The 24,319-nt window shown below is 41.6% G+C and overlaps 1 protein-coding gene across 2 annotated transcripts in view; it reads left to right on the top strand.

Moving 5' to 3' along the window:
- The window catches only part of LOC120535077 (collagen alpha-1(XI) chain-like), a 456,300-nt gene that overhangs the window by 218,457 nt on the left and 213,524 nt on the right, over window positions 1–24,319 (top strand). For both annotated transcript variants that reach the window (XM_039762625.1, XM_039762624.1), the window contains exons 8-10: window positions 2,028–2,198; window positions 7,075–7,131; window positions 22,963–23,004. In XM_039762625.1, the coding sequence (XP_039618559.1) occupies window positions 2,028–2,198; window positions 7,075–7,131; window positions 22,963–23,004 (270 nt within the window). The remainder of the gene's footprint in view (window positions 1–2,027; window positions 2,199–7,074; window positions 7,132–22,962; window positions 23,005–24,319) is intronic.

Below are 24,319 nucleotides of genomic sequence, written 5' to 3'. Positions count from 1 at the left end.
TAACAACTAAACATAGCCTGTCAGAAGTTCAAACCTAAAAAGGCATCTGATATGTTTAGTATACTTTTAGAGTTCCCGTAAGCATGACATCTTGGTCACCTTTAATGTTGCCTTCTTGTCCAGGTACACTGTGGCACATTTTGTTAAAGACACTGCACAAAGAATCAGCTTAGTTATAGATGGCATTATTGTCACATGTGAAATTCTTACTTGGAAGGCCTAATCAGCATGCAGTAACTCTCCAGTGCCATCCTTAGAAAGCACATCTTCCTTACATTGAGTCCTCTTTCTTCCGTTGATAGTGAGATAGACAGATAGATAATTGTTAATGACCCTATATGTTTAACATAGACACTCTATACACACTCATCAAAAGGTTTTTTTTTAAGTTTATAGATCCATTATTGATGACATGGGTCCTCACTTGGCATGGTCTAACACTTCACCACAGCTTGGCACCATCATTAGGCAGCAGAACTTCTTATTGTCAAGATCTTTGTCTTCCATGTAGAGAAAATTCATGTGAAAGGCACCATGTGATTAGATAGATAGATAGATAGATAGATAGATAGATAGATAGATAGATTGAAAGGCACTATATTATAGATAGATAGATAGATAGATAGATAGATAGATAGATAGATATGAAAGGCACTATATGATAGATAGATAGATAGATAGATAGATAGATAGATAGATATGAAAGGCACTATATGATAGATAGATAGATAGATAGATATGAAAGGCACTATATGATAGATAGATAGATATGAAAGGCACTATATTATAGTTAGATATGAAAGGCACTATATTATAGATAGTGGAATAGATTTGAAAGGCACTATATTTAATATAGATAGATAGATATGAAAGGCACTATATTATAGATAAAGAGATAGATTTGAAAGGCACTATATTATATATAGATAGATAGGAAAAACACTTTATTAGATAGATAGATAGATAGATAGATAGATATGAAAGGCACTGTATAATCAGTGTTGTGCATGAACAAGTTGTAAAGATCGCCTTCATTGAACAAGCTAATTTTTCTAAGAACGATGAACTTAACGTAATGTATTTGCAAGTGAAGAAATTGAATGTGAGCCGGTTCAGTTTTATGAGACATTCTCGAGCTGGTTTTGGTCCTGATTAAACGTTTTGCCTCAATCTGTAATGTAGGGGTGGAGCCCAATTCAAATACAGTATTCAGATAAGCACAAATAGTGGATTTTTACAAATATTTATTTTGTACAGAGTTTTTGCCATTTATTTGTATTCGGAAAAAATAACGTCAAATCAAATCGGCCATGTCTGTGTCTGCCTGCTTGTGCTTAAGCTGTACCTTCTCTGACATGAGCACGCTGGTCCCACCATCACCATTTATGTCACATGGTTGGTAAACAGAGCAGTAATTTATATTTATACTTTAATCTATTGAATTTCTTTTTTGACTGGGAGGATATTAGCATATTTGGTTATACGTGTTTGTTGCTGGGTATAACTGAGTGGAAGCAACGTATAACTGAATAAAGTGTATTTAAATAAGGAAGTCTTCATAATTATTGTATTTTATTCAAGAAGTTGACTGCAATAGCCTAATATAAGACATGTAAACTCATGGGTCATTTATTCTCACTCCTTAAAAATGAACATGAGCTAGTTCAAAATTGAAATAGTAAACTATGAACATAAATGTATTCATTTTCATGTGTGTCAGCGACTTCTTATGAGGTGTGATTTTGCACACCACTCTGTATAATAGATAGATATGAACATAATCAGAAGGCACTACATTTTCTCAAGTATCACATCCACTAACAGACTTTAACACGGAGAGTGTCCAAAATGGCAGTCTTTTATGGAATCTTTATTATTAGTAATAACAGTTTTCATATCTTGTATGTAAACTTGCTATAGACATACATTTTGTTTCTGCTGGGGTTACATGAATTTGTACCCACTTTTATTATACAACCAGTGTTGTGCATAATCCATCCTCTCTAACTGTTCTTCTAATATTTCAGGGAGGAGGCAGCAGAGCAGGACAAGGAGAAGACACAGATGACTTCACAGAAGAAACCATTGATGACTTGAAGGACTACAACGAGGAATATGATTACTTTGATTTGGGTAAAGGTGATGAAGAAGTTTTTGGCCCAGGTTCACCTGCAGAGACTAATCCCGACTATGTGGCGGTAGGTCATACTTTTGTTGAAGTGATCCGCTCTAACTTTGGTAGGCTAGAATTATGTTGTAGGACACGATTGCTCATTTTAGTTCCTATATGGGGTGAATTCATTCAGTCATTCATTCTGCAAAGATTTGCTGGTGGTGGAGCCTGTCCTGTAAACATTACACTCAAGGAAGGAAGAAATCCATCCATTACCCATCATCATCCATCATTACCCAACCCGATATATCCTAACTACAGGATCACGGGGTCTACTGGAGCCAATCCCAGCCAACACAGGGCACAAGGCAGGAAACAAACCCCGGGCAGGGCGCCAACCCACTGCAGGGCACACACACACACACCAAGCACACACCAGGGACACAGATAGATAGATAGATAGATAAACATGAAAGACACTATATTATAGATAGATAGATAGATATGAAAGGCATTATATATATATATATATATGTGAAAGGCACGATAGATAGATAGATAGATAGATAGATAGATAGATAGATAGATAAATATGAAATATGAATGACACTATAGTATAGATAGACAGACAGATACATAGATAAATTTGAAAGGCACTATATTAGACTGATATATAGATGGATATGAAAGGCACTATATTATAGATAGTCTTTGGACTGTGGGAGGAAACCCACGCAGACACGGGGAGAACATGCAAACTCCACACAGGGAGGACCCGGGAAGCCAACCCAGGTCTCCTTACTGCGAGGCAGCAGTGCCATCACTGCGCCACCGTGCTGCCCTGTTTGAGATGTTTTTATTTTATTTTTATTTAAAGACATTGAACTATGCTGACTTTCATGGTATACCCTCTGCGTTCCTGGGTTGCTAGATCAGCCCTCACCACTCACTTTCTGGGTGACCCTAAGAAAGTCACTTAAGCCGCCTGTGACCCCGACTGTAAAGAAACACACGGAGATGATTACACTAAATCTTTGTTAACAGTGTGTTATGCATTCCAGCAACTCAGAAGTGGGCTTATGTTGGCTGACAGGATTTAGAGAAGGTAAATCTTTCAGCTGAGGATGTAAGGCAGTTCATGGTGTCAAAGAGTGCTGACTTCTTGCCAGTTGATCAGCACAGGCCAGTAAGAATTTCACTAGATTCTGTGTATGTGACAGTATGGAACCTCCAAACCTATAAGCAGTGCCTGAAAATGGGTCACAAAATGAAAAATATGTTGCTGAGAAGCTAGTTTCTTTTATGCTAAATGGAGAAAAAAAGAATAATGTGGTATCTTAGCATATCACAATCCTCTTGGTGAATTTTCCCAAATATTATTTAAACCCCTGTGTTAATGGCCGGCACGGTGGCGCAGTGGGTAGTGCTGCTGCCTCACAGTAAGGAGACCCTTAAGGGTTCGCTTCCTGGGTACTCTCTGCGTGGTGTTTGCATGTTCTCCCCGTGTCTGCGTGGGTTTCCTCTAACAGTCCAAAGACATGCAGGTTAGGTGCATTGGTGGTCCTAAATTGTCCCTGGTGTGTGTGTGTGCCCTGCAGAGGGCTGGTGCCTTGCCTTGTGCCCTGTGCTGGCTAGGATTTGCTCCAGCAGACCCCTGTGACCCTGTGTTAGGATATATCGGGTTGGACACTGACTGACTGACTGACTGACTGACTGTGGTGCAGTGGTTGCACTGCTTCCTTGCACTAAGAAGAACAAAGTAGACCTCCCACAAATTCTCCCCGCGTAGAGTTCACCTGTTCTTCCCATGTCTGCATGCTTTTCTTCCAGATGCTTCAGTTCCCTTCCACTGTCCAAAAACATGATGAACTGGCAAAGCTGAACTGGTCCATTTGTGTGTGGTTCTGAGTCGAGGTGTGTGTGTTTCCCACTTGATGGACTTTCAACCTGTCCAGGCTTTGTTCCTGCTTTGCATCCTATGCTAGCTGGAATAAGCTCCAGCACCTCCAAAATGACCATGGATTAGGTGGGCTAGAAAATGAAATAACCATCCAAGCCCTGATTTATGCCACTCATGCATCAGTTATGTTACTGAAAAACTTGTATTGGCGTGGCAGCCTTCTCAGCTTTGTAAACTATCTGCTTAGTAGAGCAGGTCTTGACTGGGAGTTCCATCCTCTTTGCAGTTTGGCTCCAGACTGAGTCATCTCTTTCTGGGGCTTCTGGGTTCTTATAGGGATCCAGCTGGAAGGGGTAGAGTCAGTTACCGTCACTGCAGGTGAAAGAAGAGATGATATTGTTAGCAGTGGCAACCCCTCTTTCTTCAGGGTGGCATCGCTAACCTTGGATAAGTCTGGAAGTTGATCCTATGATGACTCACATGCATGAAAATATATATTGTAACAAGGCGCTATACAGCCCAACACAGATTGACAACGGAGGCACATGAAAATTAAACCAAAAGATTTATTTTCTTCATCTGTGGGTTACGCCTTCCTCGTACCCACAGACACAACACAGTCCCAGAAGCACACAAAACAAAAAGCAACAAAACACCAAATCTTCCTTTTCCACCACTCCTCCTGGCAAGCGTTGTCCTCCTCCCGACTCTGAGCCCCGGAGTGGTGTCTGCCGGCTTCTTTGATAGCCCACCCGGAAGTGCTTCAGGTGATAATTGACCTAATTACGGCTGCACTTCTGGGTGTGGCTGCGTTACAACCCACACCGGCTCAGGAAGGCGTGCAGCTCCCCCTGGTGGTGGCCACAGAGCCCAACAGGGTTGAGCTCTGGTGTTCCACAATATGCAAGACAGAGATAGACCGTTATGACCGTTACGTGTAGAATTTCGAAATGAAACCTGCATAACTTTTGTAAGTAAGCTGTAAGGAATGAGCCTGACAAATGTCAGCCTTCTACCTACACGGGAAGTTGGAGAATTAGTGATGTCAGTCAGTCAGTCAGTCAGTCAGTGAGTCAGTGAGGGCTTTGCCTTTTATTAGTATAGATAGATAGATATGAAAGGCACTATATTATAGATAGTGGAATAGATTTGAAAGGCACTATATTAAATATAGATAGATAGATATGAAAGACACTGTATAATCAGTGTTGTTATAATCAGGGGGCTGGCACCAAGTCTCCTGGGGGACGTAGTGTGCATCCTGTGGCTGCTCCCCCGGATCCAGTGTCAATGGGGCATCCCGGCCGGGCATGGGTCCTGGCCGTCCACCACTATATATATATATATATATATATATATATATATATATATATATATGTGTGTGTGTATATATATATATGTGTGTATATATTGTAAGAACTGGAGACCAGAGGCGTGGAAAGGTTTGGGGCAGCCACCCGTTTAATGCGGTTTCCCGGCTGCAAAAGTCTTTGAGGCATTTTTAAACAGTTGTTTACACAACAGAGTCCAAAACAGAACTGCCTGCCTAAGCAAAATTAGTGAGCTTTATAGCACAGAGGGTGGAAATGATGTCGTCCTCTGGGCCGGAACTGGAAGTGACATCATCCTTGGGGCCGGAACCGGAAGTGACCTCATTCTTGGGGCCGGAACCGGAAGTGATGTGTCCTTCCTGGAAATGGCGGCTCCTGGTGGGATTTCCGGTAAGACCTTCAGAGAACTCAGAAAGAGCATCAGCGTACCCCGCCCCTGGGCAGATGTATAAACAGTATTGTCTAAGCCCTTCAGCTGCTTCCCATGCACACGTGTGTGACAATATATATATATAGTGGTGGACGGCCTGGACCGGGATGCCCCTTTGACACTGGATCTGGGGGAGCAGCCACATATTTGTAATGGCTCTTTTATTATTTTTATATATATGTCTAAAAAATGGGAGCCACCAAGCCCAAACCACATATACCTCTCTGTCCAGATGCTCAGGATACTTTGTGCGTCTGCTATTTCACAAATTAGGTTATTTGTTGGTTTTTCTTTTAGTATTCAATTTATTGTTTTACTCTGGTTTATTGTCCTTTATTCTATTTAATGCTTTGTTATCTGTTTCATTGTTCTATTCAGGAGAACATTTGTATCCAAAGCTGTTTTTTTTGTAAAAGTCTGTGAAGCGCCTTGAGCATGGGAAAGGCGCTATATAAATAAAATGTATTATTATTATTATTATTATTATTGTTATTATTATTGTTATTATTAATATTACCCAGCATAATTCTGGGTTCAAATAAATGTTTTTTTATTTGCCACCCACACTTTTCTAATAAAATGCCCGTCAAAAATACTCAAAAGAATGTACAGGGGCAGGTCCAAATTAGGTTTACATTTGTTTGAATGGAAAATGACATACAGGTTAAAACAAATCATCCAAATAAATAATTCAATAATTAATGAATAAATAATAATGCAAGAATATACTCCCAAGTCTACACCTCGTGAATAATCCAAATAAAGAAATGTCGGGTAAAGATGGACGACTGTATGATGGTGCATAACATTCTCGGAGTCTCCTAATCCAGTTCACAGTTGTTTGGGGGGCTCAAACCTTTTCCAGCAGCAGTGGGTGAGAAGAAGGCCCCACCAACTTGCATACCCACAGAGGATTTATTTAGAGGCTCCGGTTAAGCTGCCACAGCAGGGATTTGTCTTCATCTTCTGAATAGCTGTAGACTTTTATTGCTGTGTAGCTGCTAATTGTCAAAGAATGGCGACCTGACTTTTATTAGAGTTCATGGCTTTGTTCTGTAATGTCACCCTTCTGTCTGCTGTTGAACAGAGAAGTGGAGGTGACCTTGGCACTTAAGGGTATAAGGAATAGATGGAAGGTCAATCAATCAGAGATCAGGTTAATGAAAATATTTACCTGAAAACGTTCAAATCACCAAATCTACTGTAAAATATCCCTGTAGTGCACCGTGTACCTTTACATGATGCTATAATGTCACGTGCTGTGAGGTTAAACATTAACGTCATCTTTTTTTTCTTCTAGACTGGCGGTTTGAAGGGGGAGAAGGGTCAGAAAGGAGAGCCGGCCATAATCGAACCGGTAAGTCCACTCTTAAGTGTATTAATATTATGGGCTGTGCCCCAAACCCAAGTGTTGAGGTGCCCTTATAAAGCAGCTGATTTACTCCTTTACTAGAACTAACACTGGAGCACCGCAAGGCATTGGCCCGTCTCCTTTTCTCTTTACTCCGTACTCCACCGACTATAAACACAACAGCAGGCCAGGTCACTTGCAGAAATTCTCAGATGATTCTACATTTATGGGGGGGGTTGGGGTGGCATTGATAAGGGGAATGACACAGAGGTGAGGAGTCAGTTGGAGAACTTCGATTCTGATTCAATCTTCTATAACGCTGTGGTGGCCAATGCAATTTTCTGTGCTTTGATGTGCTGGGCCAGTAACATCACTTCAAGAGAGGCCCACCAACTCAAAAATCTGACTAAAAGGGCAAGCTCAGGTCTAGGATGCCCTCTGGACCCCCTGGAGGACAAAACTGAGTGTCATTATGAACAAAGCTGCACAGTGTCTCTCCGACACACCAACACTCAGGACTTTCAACCAAAGAATCTATCTATTATATAGAGCCTTTCACATCTATCTATCTATCTATCTATCTATCTATCTATCTATCTATCTATCTATCTATCTATCTATTGTGACAGGGGGCGCTGTCGTCCCCTTGAACCCTCAGTTCAGATGCCAGACACCAGATAAAAGTCCAAAGTTGAATATTTATTATAATAATAAAGTGCACAAAACACCACTACTCCACAATAATCCAATATGCAATCAACAAATCATTACAATTAATCAATCCTCCACTCCCAGACGCGTTGTCCATCTGCCACCCGACTCAACTCGTCCGCCTGGGATTTCCCAGAGTCCTTATAGTCCTTGACCCGGAAGTGCTTCTGAACCCTCAGTCCATGTGACTAACTAGCACTTCTGGGTTAGATCAAAAGCTCTTCTTTTTCATCCCGGAAGTATGTCATTTCCTCTGTCCCTGTGACCAGGGCGTACTTCCGGATTATAGAGCTCATAAAAGTCTCTGAGCCTCTCTACAACGACAACTTGCAGACCCAATGGTATCCAGCAGGGCTGTGAAGGAAAACTCCAATATCCATGATGCCCTGCTGGAAATTGCGGCACCTCCATGCTGCCGGAAGGGCTCCATCTAGTGGCGTGGGGGTATTGGCTGGGATGAAAGGCCGGCCATATCTCACACTATCTATCTATCTATCTATCGTGCCTTTCACATCTATCTATCTATCTATCATATGCTTGTTGTAACTGTACAGCGCTTTGGTCAGTTGTAATGCTGTGTTTTTAAGCGCTCAACAAATAAATATGGTATGGTATGGTATCATATAGTGCCTTTCATATCTATCTATCTATCTATCTATCTATCTATCTATCGTGCCTTTTACATCTATCTATCTATATATATATGTATCGTGCCTTTCATATCTATCTATATATATATATAGTGCCTTTCATATCTATCTATCTATCTATCTATCTATCTATCTATCTATCGTGCCTTTTACATCTATCTATCTATATACTGTATATATGCATCGTGCCTTTCATATCTATCTATCTATCTATCTATCTATCTATCTATCTATCTATCTATCTATCTATCTATCTATCATATAGTGCCTTTCATATCTATCTATATATATAGTGCCTTTCATATCTATCTATCTATCACTTATAGTGCCTTTCATATCTATCTATCTATCTATCTATCTATCTATCTATCTATCGTGCCTTTTACATCTATCTATCTATATACTGTATATATGCATCGTGCCTTTCATATCTATCTATCTATCTATCTATCTATCTATCTATCTATCTATCTATCTATCTATCATATAGTGCCTTTCATATCTATCTATCTATCTATCTATCTATCTATCTATCTATCTATCAAATAGTGCCTTTCATATCTACAGTATCTATCTGTCCACTACAGGCACTCCGTGGCTAATATCCATTTTATCAGGACATAACGCTCCCTGTTCAAAGTGGTCTTATGTCTTCAGCAATGTCATTGCTGGGCACCTCCTACTGTATTGGGACATTGCTGGGTACTGTCCATTACTCTGGACAAAGTGCCCCCTGATTGTGGTGGCCTTTTGTCACTGGCAGAGTCATTCTTGGGCATCTCCTATTGTATTGGGACATAGCACCTGGTATTAGGGGTGTGTTTATGTAACTGGCTATGTCATTCATGGGTTCCTGCTCATTTTACTGAGATTTAGTGCCCACCCTTAAGGGAGTCATTATGTCACTGCCAGTGTCACTCCAGTCTTGGGTGTCCCTCCAATTATACTAGGACATAAAGCTCCCAGTTGGTGGAGGTCTTATGCCACTAGTGCCAGTGTGCTCTCCACCAGCACATGTCACAGCCCAACTCCTACCCTGTACTGCTGTATTTTGCCTGCAGCTGAAGACCCTACCAGGCCCTCTTCCACAGTATAGAAAAGATGGGTACGTGTGGTGCCATTATTGGTTGGCAAATAAAGCCTTCTGTGTAATTATTATATGTTTTAATGAAATGAAAATTCCTGGAACATTGAGCACAGTGGGAGACGGAGCATGCATGTGTGTGTTTCTTGTGGCGAAGATGGCGCTCTCAAAGTATAGGGCTACCCTGTCATTGAGGGCTGATATATAAAAAACACATGGCGTTTATTGGACTTGGCTACTCGCACTCGCGCTGTGAACGCTTTTTCTTGCCACAGTTTTCAAATTTCTGTTTTTAATAGCATGACGTGTTCTTTTTGGAGTAAATGAAGAACATATTCCAGGTGTCTCTTCAGATATTAATGGCTATAAAATGTGAAATGGAGCCTGTTGAAAAATGAATAACAATAAGGAAAATTCTGTTTAAATAATAACAAAAATCTAAATATATGTAATGCAAAGCTGATATATCCATACTGAGGGGTAACATTCACTCCCACAATAGAATAACCAAATGCAAGTAATACCAAAAATACTGTGAGAGATTTGATAGAAATTTGGTGATGTTACAGAAGAAAGAAAAGTAGGCAATACGTTTTTTATCTATTTGTCGGTAATAATGCTTTACGAGTGGACTATTTTTAGGGGGGATGCGTTTTGGAAATAAAGTGAAGGGGAATAACGAGAGATCCACGTGCAACGCTCGAATTAGACAAGCGTTTATTTAACTGACAAAATCCATCGATGGTGTAGCTGTGGAATGGGTGAGTAGCACCAAATCCCTGGGGACATACATCTCAGAGGACCTCTCCTGGTCTGATAACACCACATCACTGGCCAAGATGGCTCAAACCTACCTCTACTTCTGATGCAAACTGAGGAGAGCACAAGTTCCTCCCTCCATCATGTGCTGTTTCTACCGGGGCACAATCGAGAGCATCGTCACTAGCTGGATCGTGAACTATCTTACAGACGGACGTGCGTCTTGGGAACTGCAGGTCTGACATTGTGGTCAGCAACACAGGAGCATCGCAGGGGACTGGACTTTCTCCGGTCCTGTTCAGCCAACATACATCAGACTTCCAATACAACTCAGAGTCCTGCCACGTGTAAAAGTTCACTGACGACACTGCTATGGTGGGCTGCATCAGGAGTGGGCAGGAGGAGGAGTATAGGAACCTAATCAAGGACTTTGTTAAATGGTGCGACTCAAACCACCTACAACTGAACACCAGCAAAACCAAGGAGCTGGTGGTGGACTTTAGGAGGACCAGGCCCCTCATGGACCCCGTGATCATCAGAAGTGACTGTGCAGAGGGTGCAGACCTATAAATATCTGGGAGTGCAGCTGGTTGATAAACTGGACTGGACTGCCAATACTGATGATCTGTGTAAGAGAGGACAGAGTCGACTATACTTCATTAGAAGACTGGCATCCTTCAACATCTGGAATTAGAAGTTGCAGATGTTCTACCAGACGGTTGTGACGTGTCTTTCTATCCATCTATCTATCTATTATATAGTGCCTTTCATATCTATCTATCTATCTATCTATCTATTATATAGTGCCTTTTCTATCTATCTATCTATCTATCTATCTATCTATCTATCTTTCTATCTATCTATCTATCTATCTATCTATCTATCTATCTATCTATCTATCTATCTATCTATCTATCTATCATATAGTGCCTTTCATATCATCTATCTATCTATCTATCTATCTATCTATCTTTCATATAGCGCCTTTCATATCTATCTATCTATCTATCTATCTATCTATCTATCTATCTATCTATCTATCTATCTATCTATCTATCTATCTATCTATCTATCTATCTATCTATTGTGACACTAGAGGGCACTCCTCTAAACCCCACAGACAAACGTCCAGTACCAAGAAATAATTTTAATTTCCTCTTTTCTCAATTGTGCCACAGTGCACCGCAATCACCACCATAAACCAATCAATAAACAATAATAATAATACAATAAATCCTCCTCTCTTCCCAGCAGCTCCGTCACTCTACCTCCCAACTCCGGCTCAGCTTGCTGGATTTCCCACAGTCCTTTTTTATTCCTTGACCTGGAAGTGCTCCTGTCCTTCTGTCCATGTGATTCCACAGCACTTCTGGGTCAGATGAAGAGTTATATTTTTCTGTATATCTTCTGTTCTTCCATCCCCGTGACTTTGGAGTACTTCGGGCTATACGGGAAACAACAATCCCCTTGTCTTCCTGCAGCATCACACGGTGGCACCCACAGCACCCAGCAGGGTCGTGAAGCCGAACTCCATCTTCTATGATGCCCTGCGGGAATACCCGGGGCACCTCTAGGCTGCAGGGAAGATGCCATCTAGCGTCTTGGATGTGTCGGCCGTCCATCACACTATCTATCTATCTGTCTATCGTTGAGGTGTCCATTCCTCTGTCTCTTCGTTTCTGGGTGTTTCCTGGAAAGACTAACATATGAGTTGCTTTTATTTTGTTGAAAGCTTCTGACATATGTGGAGCTCAATCCCATCCCCGCTCCCCTTGGCATAAGGCAGGAACAGACCGTGGTTGGGACTTCAGTCTATTAGAGGACCCCCACACTTACACTGACGCTGGGTCTACTTATTGCTGCCAGTGTCCTAACCTGTATGCCTTTGGGGTGAATCAGTTAACACCTGAAGAAAACTTCATACTTGGATTGACTGGCATAGAAATTGTTTCAGGTCCCTGACATAATAACACTATGCTACCCATCGGTCAACCCGCTATATCCTAACACAGGGTCACGGGGGTCTGCTGGAACCAATCCCAAGGCAGGAACAAACCCCGGGCAGGGTGCCAACTCACCACAGGACACACACACACACACACCCAGCACACACTAGGGACAATTTAGGATAACCAATGCACTTAACCTGCATGTCTTTGGACTGTGGGAGGAAACCCACGCAGACACGGGGAGAACATGCAAACTCCACACAGAGGAGGGAGGACCTGGGAAGCTACTCACTGTGCCACCGTGCTGCCCAGATTGAAAAGTGCACAGAATATTGAAGTCACAGCGGTTTGGAAAGACTCCACGTTAAGCAGGCTAATTGGTATCAGGTGAGGGCATCGTGATTGGGTATAAAAGTAGCGCTCGCCGAACGCTCAGTCTTTGCAAGCAGGGATGGATCGTGCCTCACCCGTTTGTGCGAGAGTTGTTAAGACAGTTCAAAAGGAACGTTTTTTAATGCAAGATTGCAGCTAATTTAGGTCTTTCATCATATACAGAACGTAATATTGTGAAAGAGTCAGAGAATTCAAAGACATCTCTGTGTGCAAAGGGGCAAGTGTGTTACCACTGTTGAATATGCGCAATCTTTGTGCCCTGAGGCGGCACCGCGTAACAAACCATCATGCTACTGTGACAAATTATAACCACCTGGGCTCGGGTACTTCGAGAAACCATTGTCTCTTAACACGGTGCGTCGCTGCTTCCATTAATGCAAACTGTAACATAATGTGCCGTAATACAGCAAAGCTTAACACAAAGTGATGCTCTATAATGTGCCATAATGTAGCAAACTCCTCTTTTTGATGGATGAGGAGCCCTCACACACTAAATATCTCCTACTCTTAGGAAAAAAGAAATAATCCTATCAGGAACGGCAACCGACTGAACCTAAGCCTCAATTTGGAGTTCTCCGATGAAATGTACTTTTGTGAATTGAGGCTCGAGAAATAATCACCCCATCAAACTTTTCATCAATCACAAAAACAATATGTTTTATATTTTAAACAACAATAAACCCCCTTTAAACAATTCTTATAACCACTATATCTATTCAAACCCCTTGAACACTCTAATATGTTACCCAGAATTCGGTGCAGCAGCAAAGAAAGCAAAAAAAGCCAGAAGAGAGAAAAAAAAAAACTTATTTCTAAACAACCCACATATCTTCACAATTACATAGATCTATATTACACTTACTAGCCATGTGCGGCCAACTACGTTACGTGTGTTAAAGTTGTCTGTGACGGGCTCCCTGTTTAAACGCGGCTGCCAGTCGTGAACTGGGCCCTTCGTCGCACAGCATTAGGATTTTTTATAAAGGAAACAAAATTAAAAAAAGAAAACCCTTGGACGTTGATTCAATAGGAACGGCCTACTTGGAATCACTGTCCGAATCGTAATTATGTGGTGGTGTAGGAGCATTTGTGTCCGTTCACAGTCCGTCTCGTTTTCACGACGCTGTCGTTTCCTCTCACGATGTCTTCTCAACCATTCTCCAATCTCGCAGGTTGCTTTGTGGCAGTCCAAAGAGTAAGGCAATCTACTCGGAGCAATGGTTATAAAAGGGGGACACATAAAGCAAAAATAGGGATCACTTCACTGACATGTGAGCAAGCCACGGTACAACTGTGAGATGCGCAGCACTCGCCGGCTACAACGTAACAATTAGAATTTCCAGAACGCGCTGTTACGTGTCATTCATTGTACCGACTGTCTTTCTTTCATTCATATGTTACGTAGGCACGTACCTTTTATCTTCGGCAATCTCATTCTCTAACCAGGCCTCAGGAGCTAATCAGCGTAACACTGTCCACCACCCCTTTCGTTATTCCGGCACATTGTTGACATCCGTGAGTAACAACAACGTTCTAAACTGGAAGGTGGTCTACGCATGCGTGGAATTCACGGACTAACAAAGATCAAGATCTAAATGAAGATCTCTTTAGTTAATTTAAAGCACAACAATTTGTTTAGTTTGAATGTCTGTGTTTTGAGGTGTGACTGGCGTACTACAGTCTTCAGTAGTATAAGCCTGGAGGAGATTCTTAATGCAATGCCTCTGTTTTAGCTGTCTCTCTACTGCCATCTAGTGCTTCTTCTTCTAATTCATTCACAGACAAACAAAGATCAAGATCTAAATGAAGATTATATATAGAGATATACGAGTAATCAGCGTAACACTGTCCAACACCCCTTTCGTTATTCCGGCACATTATTGACATCCATGAGTAACAACAACGTACTAAACTGGAAGGTGGTCTACGCATACGTGGAATTCGTGGACAAACAAAGATCAAGAGTTAAATGAAGATCTCTTTAGTTAATTTAAAACACAAAAATTTGTTTAGTTTGAATGTCTGTGTTTTGAGGTGTGACTGGCGTACTGCAGTCTTCAGTAGTATAAGCCTGGAGGAGATTCTTCATGCAATGCCTATGTTTTAGCTGTCTCTCTACTGCCATCTAGTGCTTCTTCTTCTTATTCATTCACGGACAAACAAAGATCAAGACCCAAATGAAGATTATATATAGAGATATACGAGTAACCAGCGGACACCTACATACAATCCCTGCAATGTACCCCAGTCCCTTTTATATTAACTTGTTTAAAAGTTTATCTTCACTCGGCCCAGGAAAACTGCAGTAGCACATGCGACCAATCCTGAAGTGATGCCGCTCCGACTTTTACTGAACTTACAGATAACAAGAAGAGATCTCACCGGCTTAGTTCTCAGTTCTTTTGAGGGGGGATGAAAATCCGTCGCACCCAGGAGTCTCCGCGCTAGCGTTCGTCCATGGCCGACGCCCGCTTCATAACAGTCAAGACAAGACGTGAACTCCGAAGCTCCTTGTAGGTTGAAAGGAAAACTTATCCGAGCACCCAACAGTCCTTATTCCAGAGTCTGTCTTGATTGCTTTACTGCTTGCAGCTCCTTGTTTTACGCCTTCCCAGCTCCTTTTCTCTTGCTCACCTCCTTCTCGTTTCTCGTTGTTTTTGTTGTTTTTTTTTTTCCCATACGCGCCTCCTTGCCTTTTTAAAGTCAGTCAACCTTTAAGTCACACCAACGTACCGTATGGCAAGGACCCACAGGCGTAGTTTGGCCCCCCAACTCCCCTTAAAGAGATATCCCCAGTAAGTTATTTTCTAGGCCCCTCTGAAAGAAGCAAGAGGCGATTCCAGTTAAAAAGTACACAAAAAACATAATATGTGACAATAACAGAACTTAACATAATAAGTAAAGTCAAGTAAGATGACGTTAATACTCTAATGTACTAACGTAACTTGATGTAGTCCATCCATCCATCCATTATCCGACCCGCTATACCCTAACTGCAGGGTCACGGGGGTCTGTTGGAGCCGATTCCAGCCGTAATATAAAGTAATAAAATGAAACCTAACGTAATGTTGCTAGAATCATAACAAGTTATAACATAACATATTAGCGTAATGTAAAATGAGATGTTAGATTAGATTTACTTTATTGATCCTGAAGGGGAAACTCATTTGCATATCTCAGCAAAGCAAACACAGTGATCCCTCCTCGAAAGGATTGAAGTAACAACCTTTTGCTTCTATGGTTATTTTTATATATTTTAAGCCCTTATAAACTCTCCCACACTCTTATAAACATTTCCCACACAGTTATACAGCATAAACCCTTTATATTCTCTTAGATTTTGGTTAACATTTGTTGAAATTACAATATGTATGTGAACACACTGTTTATATACGACGCACAAACATACGTATCGTATATCATTGAGGAGTTTTATTTAATACATAATACAGTTTAAAACACTGTGAGACCCGGGTCCGAACACCACCAGACAGACACCGCTTCTTTATAAAAGCACACGTTTATTTTCACCAAACAGCACACTGTGCTCCCAGCACCAATCACCCCAATACGGGCCTTTCTCTCCCAGTCCGTGGGCAGCCTTTTCCTCTCTCCACGGGAGCTTCGTCCTGCCCCCACTCCTGACTCTAGCTCCCAGACTGTAGGAAGGCGGCCGGCCCCTTTTATTCCCACCCGGATGTGCTCCTGGTGCTCGATGACGCTCTTCTGGCAGCACTTCCTGGTGTGGTGGAGGTGCTGCTCTTGCACCTGTCCCTGGAAAGCTCTGCCTCCATCTTCCCAGGTGTGGTGAAACTGAATGTTTCCCAGGCTCTCTGAGGCTTGGGGTGCCTCCTAGTGGTGGTGGCCACAGGCCTCAATGGGCTTGAGCCCCCTTTGCTCCTCTCAAGATCCAGGGCAGTTGCCCCCTCATGGCCCAGGGGACATATATGCCACCTCCCAGTCCTTCCAAGCTTCCCGGCTGAGTCTGTCCCCCAGCCTCCTGTGACACTACATTGTAATTGATTAGGTAATATAAAAATAAATGAAAAATCTACAACATGTAAATACATAAAACCTAAATGTTATTTTAAAGATATCGAGGGTCTCCGATGTCACATATTTTACAGCCATTACGATTGACAGGCCACCAGGCAATAAATACGGACAATGCAAAAATATTGTATAAAACGAGCTGTGGACGCTAGGAGTCGCTGTTGCTCCCGAAACCCACCAGACAGACATCCAGGACACACTCGTAGAAGTACCCAGAAGAATTCTTTAATATTTTCTTCAAATAAAGTGCACAAAGCACCACATACGCCACAATTGTTCAGTAAAGTATCTATCTATCTATCTATCGATCTATCACATAGTGCCTTTCATATCTATCTATCTATCTATCTATCTATCTATCTATCTATCTGTTATATAGTGCCTTTCATATCTATCTATCTATCTATCTATCTATCTATCTATCTATCTATCTATCTATCTATCTATCAGTTATATAGTGCCTTTCATATCTATCTGTCTATCAATCACATAGTGCCTTTCATATCTATCTATCTATCTATCTATCTATCTATCTATCTATCTATCTATCTATCTATCTATCTATCTATCTATCTATCTGTCTAATCCAATATTAATAATCACAAATAAACAATAACAATCCTCCACTCCCGGCAGCTTCGTCACCCAACCTCCCAACTCCGGCTCCGCTTGCTGGGTTTCCCGTAGTCCTTTTTATATTCCTTGATCCGGAAGTGTTTCTTCTCTTTTCCGGGTCAAATGCCACATCCTCAGTCTTCAAGTTGCCCGGAAGTACTGTGGTTCTTCCGTCCTCGTGACTCTGAAGTACTTCTGAGTTGTTGTAACAATAGGAGTCCCCAGATTCTTTGTGAGCTCCCCCTGGCGGCACCCACTGCACCCAACAGGGCTGAGGAAACGGACTCCATGTCCCAGGATACCCTGAGGGAATCTGGGGAACCGTTGTCGTCCAGGGGAGCTGCCACCTAGCGTAATCCCGCGGGGAGGAAGTGCCCTGAAAAGGCTGCCTTCCTCCGTTCTTCTCTTTCAGGGACGTCCCAGAACGGATTGAGCTGCCGGCCATCTATCACAGTGTGTACAGTGACACTAAACGTACGTACGTGTACTAAGTATGTAGAAAATGAGTTATGGTTACTCACCAACAATGACACGATGACTTGTCCGATAACGATGAGTTTAGTTTTACTGCACAACAATGGAGAGCGTTACTGTACAGCTCTTCTAAAGGAGCCTCTTCAGGCGACCGTGTAGCACCGCCGTTGTCGTCTGGAGTTTCTTCTTCCACTGAAGGCGTACCAGGCAGTGTTTTGTGGGTAAGGAACATCGTGATGGGCAGTTGCTGGCGTTGCTTTTTCATTTGTGTAAGGAGGTTTTCATACATTTCTAAATTTCAAAGAACAAATCATTTGCGGGTCCCATTTATCAACCGATGTCTGGAGATCTTCTGCCATTCGTAGAATGGTCTCGAGACGCTCGAGAGTTCGGCCGGCGTCGTCTTCTTCCTGTGCTGGGGTTGCTTCCTTCCTTCAACATACCCAGCACTTTTACCTTTTCGGCAATCGTTCGCATCTTCCATTGGCGCTTGGGCACGGACCCTGAAGCAGTAGCAGGAGCCGATCGTTTTGTAGACATGACGAAGGGCTTGACTACTGTACACACAAAGAAACATGTTGATGCTGAATGAGCGAGACGAGATGCCGGTTAACGCAAACTGAAATCGAATTCTGCGCTCTCCGTCGTTGAGCCAATCAGCACCCAGGAACTTAACCGCATGCTCTGATTGGCTAGTTTCATAGCCATCTGCCAATAGCGTCCCTTGTATGAAATCAACTGGGCAAACCAACTGAGGAAGCATGTACAGGAAGTAAAAAGACCCATTGACCACAGAAACCCAAGAAGCAGTGAAAAATCCGCGATATATATTTAGATATGCTTACATATAAAATCCGCGATAGAGTGAAGCCGCGAACGTCGAAGCGCGATATAGCGAGGGATTACTGTAATATAATAACATAAAATACACAGCTGTCGACTCAAAGTACAACATACAGTAACAGAATGAAAACGTATACCATTAATGTTATGCCGAAAGCAACTTGTAAATTGAAGTTTGTACTATTTCGTTACGGTTGGAGTGCAGGATGGGACGTCAGGGTGTGTGTGGGGCAGGGGGGCTGTTTGGGGGATGAAGGGCTAAGTGGGGGGTGGTGAGGGGAGCATTGAACTGCCTAATGGCCACAGGCCTAAAGCCCCAGAGGCACTTCAGGTTACACCGTTGAGGACTGAGCTTGTGAACTCCAAGGACGCGCCCCCCGGTGGGCACAGCAGGAACTGCTCATGATGACATCTAATGTAGCAAAGTAACAAAGCCCAAAGTCATGTAACGCAATAACAACGTAGCGTACCATAACAATATAACGTAGTAGTGCACTAGAATAACATAATACCAAATTTAACATAAAGTAATTTAACATAACATAAAGTAACATAAGGTAATAATGTCACTTAATGTAAATGTTACAAAATGATATAACATAATAGCATAAAGTGACAAAGTAATGTAATGAAATGTAACATCACGTAAAGTAATGTTCCATCCATCCATTTACTAACCCGCTGAATCCGAACACAGGGTCACGGGGGTCTGCTGGAGCCAATCCAGGGCAGGGTGCCAACCCACACACAAACGGGCCAATTTAGAATCGCCAATCCACCTAACCAGCATGTATTTGGACTGTGGGAGGAAACCGGAGCGCCTGGAGGAAGCCCCCGCAGACACGGGGAGAACATGCCAACTCTGTGCAGGGAGGACCTGGGAAGCGAACCTGGGTCTCCTAACTGCGAGGCAGCAGTGCTACCACTGCGCCACCGTGCCGCCCATGTAATGTAAGGTTAATTAATGTAATTTAACATAACAATGAAACATGGCATAATGTAACATAGAATAACAGAAACACATAATCTAACACAGTAATGTAACATTATAACCTAACATAACATAATGAAAATAACGTAATGTAGTAATGGACAAAAATGTAATGACACAACATAAAAAAAGATAATATAGCATAACTTAATATGATCTAAAATGTAAAATGCCATAAAGTAATGTATCATAACAATAGCATAATGTAATCTAGGATAAGAATGTAACATAAATAGCATGACATAACATTAGGTCCAGTAATATAATGTAATGTGGTAGCCTAAGGTTCATTAACATAATACACCATAATATAACTTAACATAATGCAATGTGACATAACATAGCATACATGTAAATTACACATGGACAATAACTCAGAGCTGGATTTGAACCCAATGCTTGAACTATGAGGCCGCAACAATCTCCTCCAAAGTGTGTAACAAAATTAAAATGTATTGAGCAAAATTATAAACTGCCTTAAAGCAACAGCTAAACCAATATATTCAGTCTGGGTCTTTCAAAAGGGTTTGCGTGTGCACATTTTGGGTTTGTGGGCATTATATTATATTTTAAGTATGGTCATAGTGAAAATGGAAATGTTTCTAAGAAAAATAGAAGAAAAATTACAATGTGTGGTCTAGGAAAAATGTGTGGGTTTTTAACACTGATTATGAACATAGCGACATAATACGTGACCATTTAGTCCATCCAGCTTGTACAGTTAGCCAATGGGTACATATCAGAGTATCTCAGAAAGATACATTAAAAAAAATAGTCAGGGTTTCCATTTCAGTCGTAGGACTGACAAGTGTGTCGTAGCCACCTACAATCTATTGGTTTCAGCCTAGGAAGCACTTCCTCATAGTCTCCACTAGATGTCGCTGAGTACGCAATATTCTGTTTAACTGAAGCCATTCCAGCTTTAGCGATGTGTTTTAGCGTTCATCTTTGTCACGTCTTCTGTACTTCCTTTAGTCTTCACTAGGTGTCATTATGTTCTAATTAGCCCTTTAACAAAAATAACTCCATTTGATTGGCTTTATACTGTGGGTGTCTTTCACATTTCTTTGTTGTTTGTTATATTTTTATATTTTGAGCTTCTGAAAAGGATAAATCAAGTACAGTCCTATCTATCTATCTATCTATCTATCTATCTATCTATCTATCTATCATATAGTGCCTTTCTATCTATCTATCTATCTATCTATCTATCTATCTATCTATCTATCTATCTATCTATCTATCGTGACTTTCATATCTATCTATCTATCTATCTATCTATCTATCTATCTATCTATCTATCTATCTATCTATCATATAGTGACTTTCATATCTATCTATCTATCTATCTATCTATCTATCTATCTGTCTATCTATCTATCTATCTATCTATCTATCTATCTATCTATCTATCTATCTATCTATCTATATAGTGCCTTTTGTGTTTATCTATCTATAAATCTCTCCTTCTATATACCAATCTGTCTATCTATTTGGGGCTTGTGAGCAGACATTAAAGCTACCTTCTGCCTCAAATCAAACTTTATTTGTAACATACCACAAGGGGATTTGCTGCCAAAAGGTTGTGTGTTTGAACCTGGGCTCTCCTCGTTTTGAGTAGTGAGCTGCTATTATTATTATTATTATTATTACTACAATATAAGAAAAACATGCATTTGATCTGAGTCTGTAACAGTCAGTCAGTCATTTCCCAACCCGCTTTATCCTAACACAGGGTCATGGAGCCAATCCCAGCCAGCATAGGGTGCAAGGCAGGAAATAAATCCCCAGGCTGGGCCCCAGACACACACACACTAGGGATGGATTGGCAGATAATTTGGAATTCTTAGAGTCTCCAGGCTACATAAAGGACATAGCAGCAGAAGAGAAGGTCCAGAGAAAAGCGACTAGACTGATTCAGGGCTACAGGGGATGAGTTAGGAGGAAAGATTGAAAGATCTGAGCCTTTATTGGAGATGAAGAGGAGACCTGACTGAAGTGTTTAAAATTATGAAGGGAATGAGACCAGTGGATCGCGACTGTTATTTTAAAATGAGTTCATCATGAACACGGGGACACAGTTGGAAAGTTGTTAAGGGTAAATTTCACACAATAATTAGGAAGATTTTCTGTATAAAAATAAGGAACGATTGACACTTGGATCAAGTGACCAAGTAGTGTGGTAGACAGTAAGACATTAGGGACTTTCAAATCTAGACTTGATGTTTTCTTGGAAGAAATAAGTGGATAGGACTGGCGAGCTTTGTTGGCCTGAATGGCCTGTTCTCGTCCAGAGTGTTCTAATGTTCTAAATTAGGCTTTCTTTCACAAAATTCTTCAAGGGTATACTTGATTACAATTGAATACCAAACGACGGGACAAATAAAAAAAAACAGACAAAATACTTAGAGCGCACAAAAACTGACAACAGCCATTTTTGGGCCAATACATTCAACACACATTAACTATGAGGTGGTGGCCAGAAAAGAGGGAAGAATGAATGCAGCCAAACACAGAGAACTCCTTGAAGAAAACCTGCACCGGGGTGCACTCCACCTCAAACTGGGGGCGAAGGTTCACCTTTTGGAACGACAGTGACCCAATGCTGGAGTCACTTAGAGACAAGCCTGTAACCGTCTTTGAATGGGCAGACTTAAACCCCACTGCATGTGTGGGGAGACCCCAGGATGGCAGTTTACAGACACTTTCCAGTTCCAGTGGAGTCAACTGCTCAAATCCAGATGGATAGATAGATAGATAGATAGATAGATATGAAAGGCACTATATAACTGATAGATAGATAGATAGATGTGAAAGGCACTATATAATAGATAGATAGATATGAAAGGCACTATATAATAGATAGATAGATAGATAAATGTGAAAGGCACTATATAATAGATAGATAGATATGAAAGGCACTATATAATAGATAGACAGATAGATATTAAAGGCATTATATAATAGATAGATAGATAGATAGATAGATGAGCTTTATTTAAACCCAGGCGGTGTGGTAAATCTGAACGAGAGACACAGAGTTTTAAAGATGACTCAGTATTGTGCCGGAAAATCTTTAAACCCGAAGATTTCCCAAGTGGCCCCTATGGAATGACATAATGGGAAGAGAGATAGAGAGAGTGACATCTGATAATGGCTTCATCTTTCTCTCAATGCCTGCGTTCAATTTTGGTTTTTGTTGGTCCCCTCATTCTGTAATGTGATCCCCCTGAATGTTTTACACAGCTACCGTAATTGTCTTTGTCATGACTTTCAGCTCCGCCTTTCATTTTCTTTTCTTTTTTTTTTTTACAGGGAATGCTGGTTGAAGGTCCTCCAGGTCCTGAAGGCCCAGCTGTAAGTAAGCCATGTTTTCTAATCTGTACCCTCAAGCCATAAAAATAAAAATAAAAAAGTCTGCTTGTACACTAGTACCGTATGTACATCTCAAGTGTATTTGCATACAGCTGGCTCCTTTTTTTATTAGTTTCAAATTGACGCCTGTGCCTGTTTTATGCCTGTTTGGAATGTAAAATGGGAAAACATTTCAACTCCTGCTAAAGTGGCGCTCCGTGTTGGACCGTGGCCGACAGCCAAAGTGAACTCTGTACTGCAGAGGGAATGTTACTGCTGCTCATTTGAGCATTATGAACTCTTTCGTTTAGATACACCTGAAGAACTTTTTGGGCCAGATAGACATTTGAGGAAAACATTGGCAGCTTTCAGCTTATCAAGCACTTTCCAATGGAAGAACATGAGATGAAAAGATGCTTAAAGTATCCTGCAGAAGTGTACAGTAAAGGAGAGCAAAGCTCACCTGTCATGTTGGTCAAGCTGTCCATCCGTCTGGTTTTGTAATCTGAAGGGATCCAAAGCCTACCCCATCAACATCAGGCACAAGTCAGGAACTGTCACTGGGTGGGATGCCAGTCTTTCACACGTCACACGTCTACATGCAGTGGCACTAGACCTGGCTATTGCTGCCAGTGTGCCTAACCTGTATGCCTTTTGGGGTGAAAGAGTTAACACCTGGAGAAAACTTCATACTCAGAGTGACTGGCATAGAAATTGTTTCAGGTCCCTGACGTAATAACGCCATGCTACCCTTCAGTCATTCGTTTATTGATTTATTCATTCATTTTCCAAGCTCTGTTATTCTGATATATGGAGCCCAAACCAATCTCCACTCCAATTGGCATAAGGCAAGAACATACCCTGGATGGGACACTCCAGTCTATTAGAGGACCCCCACACTTACACTGACGCTGGGTTTGCCGATATCTGTCAGTGTGCCTAACATGTATGCCTTTGGGGTGAAAGAGTTAACACCTGAAGAAAACCAGTGAGGGAAAATGAGAAAACGTCATACTTGGAGTGACTGGCATAGAACAGACCCTGTTTGAGACTCCAGTCTATTAGAGGACCCCCACACTTAACATTGACACTGGTCTGCTGATAGCTGCCAGTGTGCTTAACATGTATGCCTTTGGGGTGAAACAGTTAACACCTGGAGAAAACTTCATACTTGGAGTGACTGGCATAGAAATTGGTTCAGAACCCTGACGTAATAACGCCATGCTACCCATCAGTCATTTATCATCCAACCCGTTATATCCTAACACAGGGTCATGGGGGTCTTCTGGAGCCAATCCCAGCCAGCACACAGCACAAG

This window comes from Polypterus senegalus, chromosome 9, assembly GCF_016835505.1.
Source record: "Polypterus senegalus isolate Bchr_013 chromosome 9, ASM1683550v1, whole genome shotgun sequence".
NCBI classification, from domain to species: domain Eukaryota; kingdom Metazoa; phylum Chordata; class Cladistia; order Polypteriformes; family Polypteridae; genus Polypterus; species Polypterus senegalus.
The sequence above is the reverse complement of the archived record's forward strand: the minus strand, read 5'-3'. Positions and strand labels throughout refer to the sequence as shown.